The sequence below is a fragment of the Mus caroli genome, unplaced genomic scaffold (genome assembly GCF_978045245.1).
Source record: "Mus caroli unplaced genomic scaffold, Mus_caroli_1 scaffold_6, whole genome shotgun sequence".
Classification (NCBI taxonomy): domain Eukaryota; kingdom Metazoa; phylum Chordata; class Mammalia; order Rodentia; family Muridae; genus Mus; species Mus caroli.
Genome location: NW_028227261.1, coordinates 47704736 through 47712330, shown reverse-complemented (window position 1 = coordinate 47712330; position 7595 = coordinate 47704736). Strand labels below are relative to the sequence as shown.

At 57.2% G+C, this 7595-nt stretch overlaps 1 protein-coding gene across 16 annotated transcripts in view; it reads left to right on the top strand.

The window, feature by feature from the left end:
• The first annotated feature begins 557 nt into the window (after positions 1–557).
• Positions 558–7595, top strand: part of Lrp8 (LDL receptor related protein 8) — a 78062-nt gene continuing 71024 nt past the window's right edge. For 6 of the 16 annotated variants that reach the window (XM_021159904.3, XM_021159910.3, XM_029476554.2 and 3 more), the window contains exons 1-2: positions 558–831; positions 1553–1672. In XM_021159904.3, the coding sequence (XP_021015563.1) occupies positions 729–831; positions 1553–1672 (223 nt within the window). In that variant the 5' untranslated portion in view covers positions 558–728. The remainder of the gene's footprint in view (positions 832–1552; positions 1673–7595) is intronic. The other 10 variants (XM_021159909.3, XM_029476558.2, XM_021159911.3 and 7 more) reach the window with 3 other exon arrangements.

Genomic DNA, 7595 nt, shown 5'->3' with positions numbered 1-7595 from the left:
GATCTGCTCCTCTGCGGGGTCCAACAGAGAAGGATGAATATGGATAACAGTCTGTGCGTCAGACCCTCACCTCTCTCAGGATCACACAGTGATAATCACAGATGCACACGGTCGCAGAAAGCGACTCATCTAATCTGAAGCTATGTCAGGTCTTGCCCGGCACCCCTAGCTTCTCCCTGGCAATGCTTTCAGCCTTCCCGCGCTCTGCGCGTTCACTGCACCGGCCTGTGCGTCTGGAACATCTCCTTCCCCCGAGCTCGGGCTCTCCTCCATACGCCTCCTTCTCTCACCCGCTTGCCACCTCCACGGGGAAACCAGGGGAACCAGAGCCTAGCCGGGCTCGTCCTAGCGTCTACAGCTCCTAGCACATGCGCGTACACAGAGCAGGATTACGGGGCTCGGACCGAGAGAGGAGGGAACAAGGACAGGCGGGGGAGGAGAAGAGGCGGCGGCGGGAGGAGCGTGGGGCGGAGGCGGCGGCGGGAGGGAGCGCGCGCGCCGGCGGCGGCCGCCCAGGGCCGGGGCCGCGCGCTCAGCCTGAGCCCGCCCCGCCGCCGAGCGTCACCGAACCTGCTTGAAATGCAGCCGGGGAGCCGGGGCGGGCGGCAGCGGTGGTGGTGGCGGCGGCGGCAGCGGCAGCCCCGGCGCCGCGGCAAGGACTTGGCGGGCTGAGGCGCGGCGGCGGCGCGGGGGTCTCGGGGCGCGGCGGCCGGAGCCCCGGGCCCGCCATGGGCCGCCCAGAACGGGGCGCGCTCCGGCCGCTGGCGCTGTTGCTGCTGCTGCTGCAGCTTCAGCATCTCTCCGCAGCGGACCCGCTGCCGGGCGGCCAAGGTGCGTACGGCGCTTCCCGGGCCGGCTCACAGCCGCCAGCCAACAAAGCGCGGCCGGCGGTGGGGGGTGCTGTTCGGCGAGGCCCCGAGAGAGGCTCCGGGGACCCTAGCTCCCCGGATTTGCCTTGGACTTCTTCCCCCGCTACCCCCACGGTTTTGGTTACCAAAGCTCTACCTCGGCTCCGGGCATCCTCTTATGGGGGATGGGCGCCCCCCCCCGCCCGTAAACTTTGCGGGGGGTAGTCGTTCAGGGTCTGGGGTTTGGTTTAATTTGACACGCGTGCTCCATAGCGGCGATGAGCGAAGTGGTACCGTCTTTTCTGACAATGCGTTTCTGGGGACCCTAGCGGGCCCAGGAGAGTGACAGGTTGCAAAGGGACTGAGCCCCTGCGCCCGGTGCGTGTCGCCAGCGTGCCGGGCTTCCCGCAGACTAGGTTTGTGTGGACCTGACTTGGCGTTGTGTGTGAGGGTGAGTGTGTCTGAAGGCCGGGTATAGCCACGGGCCGTTAAGCGCGTGTCGGGTCTCGCTGTGCCATCAGTCGGTCCTGCAGTGGAGGACCCGAGGCATCCTGTCCTTTCTCGGAATTAAGGTGCTTGGAGCTCCGGAGCTCACCGATATCTACCCCTTTCCCATACCCGCTGGACTTCTCGGCAGCCAGGGCTGCAGGGTGGGGAGCGGGCTCCTGTGCAGTGACCCAGCTCACGGCCCCCAACCCCCGCAGGGCCGGTCAAGGAGTGTGAAGAGGACCAGTTTCGGTGTCGGAACGAGCGCTGCATTCCCTTGGTATGGAGATGCGATGAGGACAACGACTGCTCGGACAACAGCGACGAGGACGACTGCCGTGAGTCGCGGCGACCAGGGGAGGGGAATCGGGGGGGGGGGGGCGCCACGCTCCGCTGCGCACGTGGCTGCATCCGTCATGGGGCCACCTGCCCCAGGCTGGCGGCCTTGTTCTGGGATGGGTGGCTCTTAGCTGTCGGCGGGAGCTGGATGGCAGGCGTGTCCTGCTTAGGGTGGAGCCCAGCGCGGCTTGCTGAAGCTACTAGCCCGAGACCGTGGGCGTGGACGCGGCAGCCCCTGCACACCTCTTAGCTCTATGAATTGGATCCCCAATCTGGACCACACTGGGAGCGCTCACTTCAAAGTTCCACGCAGCTCGGGCCACGAGGGGCTTTTCCTTGCTCGGTTTTATGAATGAATGGGCTCCCCGGGGCCACTGATTGGCTGCGCAAGGACCACCCCATAGGCCTGTGGCCGGAGCGGCCAATCCTGGGGCTGACGGTGTGCTGTAAAGGGCTCTAGGCCCTGCCCTGGCCCGCCCCGGCCGCACCCCCGCGCGCATCCTCCGGGTGGTAGGCTCAGGTCCTGGTCACAGTCTGCTGCCTTTCTGTCGAGTCACCCTTCAGAGAGCGTTTTCCTCCTGCCAGCCTAGCCTGGGTGTGAGTCATGGGGCCAACAGCAAGGAGGGGCTCAAGAGGAAGAGTGTGTTTCCTGGAAGCCACCGGTGCAACGGCAGTGAAGGCAGGCCAAATGCTAACCCCACTGCCTTTGCTGAGCGTGGCCTTTGTACACCCTGTGCAACCCGTGGAAGTTCCCCCTTGTGCGGGCGCGTATTCAGGTGTCTTTGGGGCCAGCGGCAACGGAGTCAGCAGGCGTTCTCTGCTGTGAAAGGAATTTAGTTCCTGGTACCAAGAACCTACACTCTTCTAGCCACATCTACCTAGGAGGCCTTTCAGTTGTCATTACAGAGGCCTGCTCTCTGCCTGCCGATGTTAGGTGTACAGGATCAGGCCGGCTCTGCAGTGTCGGAACACAGTGACAGAATGTGGAGGACACCAGGTGGGCACACACCCAGCATTCAGGAACGGGAGGCTGAGCAACAACTCGGGAGCAGTCTGTTAAGTCCTTGAGGCTTCTTGGTTTAACATTTTTTGGGGTGGGGTACATTTGTAAAGCATGTATGTGAAGATAAGAGTAAAACTTGCGGGAGTCAACTCTCTCCTACTTTGTTGGGTCTCTGCCTCCAACTTAGCATCCTCCAGCTTGACTTCGATGCCTCCACCAGCCCAGCCATCTTACTGGTTCTCATGGAGCTCACAGGCAAGCAGAGATCTTCCTTGAGTTCTTTTGACTGTTCACTTGCTGGACTAGTCAGCCTGGCAGTTCACTCTGGACTAGCCTAGACCAGACTTTCGGGCATCAGAGCCTGACTGCCTCAGTTTCCCATTTGAGTTGTAACTGCAGCCTGTGGTGGACTAACACTCTTCACAGCGGTTTATGCTACAGATGAAAACAGGCTCCAGGGTTGAGTTACCTGCTCTGTGGCTACTGAGTTGCCAAGTGGAAGCCTGGTCTTAGGCATCTTCTACCAGAGTTCTTAGCCTAATCCTTGTTCTATGCTATGGCTGTGGTTGGGTAAAATATCAAGAGGCGATTTCATGCCTAGGAGTTGTTCTAGTTTTCTTAGAGGGACACATACAGGACAAGGTGCAGAAATAGAAACCTTGTATCGTATCCCCTTAGCTCTTTAAAACACTAGTCTTGTGAGTGTGAGTGTAACGTTTTCCTTGTCACTTTGTAGGTAGAGATAGTGGCTCAGAGAGATGGGGTGGTGTTTTACCTAAGGTCACACAGCATAGGTAGGATGGATGGCAGAACTTGGTCAAGATCTCTGCCTGCCTGTTAGCTCAGGGCATGAGTTGATATAGAAGGGAGTGTGGTGTGGACAGGAGGGCCTTCTGCTCTTCACTTATGAAGGTGCGTGGGTGGCTGGTAACCAGAGATGGGATTAGGAGATCTCTGAGGCAGTCGGGCAGCTGCTTTGGTTTGAAATGGATGAGGCAGGGTTCTGGGCAGATGTTCATGGTGCCCGTGGTGTGGAGAAGAACGTATGTTGCACACGGCTTGACTCCCTGAGCTTGCTTCCTCGGGCTCCCGCCAGGATGCCTATCTCCATCTCTGTTCTATATTAGATCACAGGAAGTCTCCTGGGGCTGGCAAGAAGGGGAGGGGAAGGTATTTGGAAATTCTTCTCCCCAGAGCTGGAGAGGTAGCTCAGCAGTTAAAATACTTAGTGCTCTTGCAGAGGACCTGAGTTGAGTTCCAAGCATCTACACCCATGCCCAGCATCTCCCAACTGATCTGACTCCCTCTTGTGGCCTCTGTGGGCACACAGAGACACACTGAGGCCACACTATTCCGGGCCACCTGCTCAGACTCACCCCACCCCTGATACTTCACTCTGCTCTGTCCACAGGGGGCCTGGTTGCTCAGCCTCTCTTTGCCCCTAGGCTGCAAAACAGAGTGGGGGCAGAGTTGTAATGTGTGAAACTGTCCAGTGTAGGCACAATGAACCCAAGTGTCTGATGCAGCCCAAGTATGAGGGGGCTGAAGGGAAGGAGGGAGCTTTTGCACTGAGGAGGCTGAGACAGGCTTCCTATAGAAGGCTACTGCAGAGTTCATCCCTAGAAGAGTCACTTGAGACTGGTCATCATAAAATAAGGGACACAGGTGGGGTACGGTGGGGCGTGCCTTTAATCACAGCAGTTGGGAGGCAGAGGCAAAAGGATGTCTTTGAGTTTGAGACCAGCCTGGTCTACACAGTGAGTTTCAGTCCCGCTAATGCTGCATAGTGAGACCCTGTCTCAACAAACACAAATAAAAGGTGGGACAGACCCCACGCTACAGAGGTCACCACCAGTGCTCAGAGAGGTAACCCGACTCTCAAGTCATACAGCTTGTCCTTGGCTCTGGAACTCACACTGAGGTCTTAATCTTTATCTTCAGGGAGGGCTCTTGGCCCACAGCTGGCGGGCTAGGGAAGGGAAGCTCACTGGAGCTTCAGTTCCCAAGGTGCCTTCAAAGCGGAGGAAGGGTCTGTCGCCCTAGGGCTCCAGCCAGGGGAAGTTGGGTGGGACTCCAGCCTGTGGGTTCACGTAGGCCTGGGTTTCCTGTTGCTTTCTGGCGTCTGGGAGCAGAGGTGGGGATTCTGGTCTCTGGCCAGGCCTTTGCTCCTGGACCATCAAACACAGCACCTATTCACACTTGTCAAGCATTCGGGAACTCCAGGCAGCTAGCCCGGGCCATGTGCCTCTCACTGCCGGTGCTCCTCAGTCTATAAGATGGTTGAGCCTGGGAGGCCTGAGCCATCTACACCTTGTAGAAGCTCAGAGGGGGTAAGGAACAGTGTGTTTAAGTACAATTGCTTCAGTGTGCATTCAGGCATGCAGCCACGGAGCCTGCACAGGTCCCCCCAGGCCTCCATTTCTCACCCTGAGATGTGTGAGACTCCCGACTGCCCCAGCTCCTGGAGTGCTGACTGTTTTGTGGGAGATTGGATCAGGAAGCACCCTCTCCGTACTCACCCGCTTTTCCCTTGCCTTAGCTGTCTGCCGCCATCTATCCATCCCACTCAGTGAAGAGCTGCTATCACCCAGCCTCCCAGGCTTCAGGCCCACTAGATGGTCCTGGCCAGGCCACAGGGATTCCAGAGCTTGCCTGGTGGTGGCCTTATGAATGATGACAGTTTGGCTACAGGTCCTGGCTTGTGATGTAGCACACATTTGGCTGTGGGGTGCAGTTAACCAAGACACCAGGCCCAGCTTCATTGTCCCTTTGGATAGATGACATCATTGACAAAGAGCTGTTCTTCTCTGGACCTTGGTTTTCCTGTCTCAGCTGTTGTGCCACCTGAGGATGGAGCCAGGGCTGTGCCTTCTTTGTTCCTTGTGCTCACTGCCCTCCAGCCTTTTCCTGCGTCCTTCTCTGAGCCCGGCCACTGCAGCAGCTCCGTCACCTGCCTTCTACGTCTCACCTCCAGGCCTTTGTGTGTGCTGCTTGCTTTCTCAGGACACTGTTCTCTCCCATGCTCCCTGTGTTCCCTGTGGTTCTCAACCTGTGGGTCATGACCCTATTGCGGGGGGAGTCACGGATCTGATATTCTGCATATCAGATATTTTACATTATATTTCATGGCAGTAGCAAATTACAGTTATGAAGCAGTTACAACATAATTTTATAATATCATTAATGTATAATAAATAATATTGTAATTATATGAGGAACGCTATTTAAGGGTTGCAGCCTTAGGCAGGTTGAGAACCGCTGAGATGAGGAGTTTCTCCTGGAAGAAGGTGCCGCTGTTCCCTCAGGCTGAGGGAAGGGACTTCAGGAATTCTGAGATCCCAACTCGGTGCAGCCTTGAATCAGATAACCTCCGCTGTCCCCTTCTGACTGAGTGGCCCTGGTGACAATAGTGTCTCCTTAGAGATGTGTGGTAAACTGAAATGTGCTCAGTGAGCAGGGGGCGAATGATGGGTGGCAGTGGGTAGCATGGTGGGCGAAACTCAGCTGAACACCTCTAAGGTTGCTACTACAGCAGCCACCCAAACCCTACTCCACAAGGGTTTCTGAAGGCTTCAGCAGGGGGTGTGGCTCCAGCAGGGGATGTGGCTCCAGCAGGGGGTGTGGCTCCAGCAGGGGGTGTGGCTCCAGCAGGGGATGTGGCTCCAGCAGGGGGTGTGGCTCCAGCAGGGGGTGTGGCTCCAGCAGGGGGTGTGGCTCCAGCAGGGGGTGTGGCTCCAGCAGGGGTGGTGGTGGTGGTGGTATGTGTGGCTTCAGGCAGTGCATGATGGTACAGCCACAATGGAGGTGGCTCCAAGGATGCCTAGAGGTGCAGAACGTATTCAGGGAGGGCTGGGGAAGAAATGAATCTTACAGATGTGGCTGGTCTCTGAAAGTAGGCTGGGGCTGGGAGGGGCAGATCCTGGTGGGCAGCCTCTTACTTCTCTCTTTCTAGCTGAGTCTGTTATACCGTGACACTGCCACAGGCTCCAGGCTTGACTTGCCGTCTGTGCCGCTGGATTTTCCCAGCAGGATTTGAGGGTGCTGAAGGCTCTCTCCTGGGCTTTCCATGGCCCCTCCTGGGTCATAGTCCCCTCAGTTTCCAAGGCTGTAGCTGGCTCATGGCTGTGTCTCCCCCCGCCCCCCTCCCTTTGCTGCTGCTGACTGACTGACAGCTTTCCTCCTTGGAGAATGAGGTAGCAGGTGAATCGGAGGGGCCTCAGGGAGAGAGGAAGAACAGGTCCCAGAGAGCTGGTGGAACAAGCACCCCTTCAGGGTATAGTCAGGTGGCGTTCTCCTGGCCCAGGGTGAATTGTCATGTCACCAAGGCCCTCATTGTTCCAGGAAGGCAGCTGGGCCTCAGATGGGTCTCTGGAGGTGCAGGCGCCACCTCTCCCAGGGTACCTTTCCCTACACTGTCCTCTCAGACTCTTTCTTACTTCTAGCCCCGTGCTTGGCATCAGGGACTCCAGAAAAGATACTTTCCTCTGGAGATCTCCAGCAACAGGTACTGGCTCCTGGCCTGAGGGTGTGTTGGGCAGTTTATTTTCTTCAGCTCTTCTTATCTCTGTTTAATTCTTATTCCTGTTTTAAAAGAGGAAACAGAGGCTTAGAGAGAAACGGCTGTGTGCTGCATATGGCCTGGTGCTTCTGGGCTGGAGCTCTGCCATGTAAAAATGACTGCCTTAGCTCCCCGCTCCCTCCCTCCCTCCTGTCCCTACTAATGTCCCTTTTCATATTTATTCCTCTTGAGACATGGTCTCACTCTGTAGACCAGGCTGATCTTGAATTCACAGTAATCCTCCTGCCTCAGCCACCTGAGTGCTATGATTACAAACGCAAATCAGCTTCTCTCTCAGGTCTGTCCACTCTGTTGGGGTCAAAGGACACATTGCCCAGTCTTGTCTCCCTGTGGTAAAAGT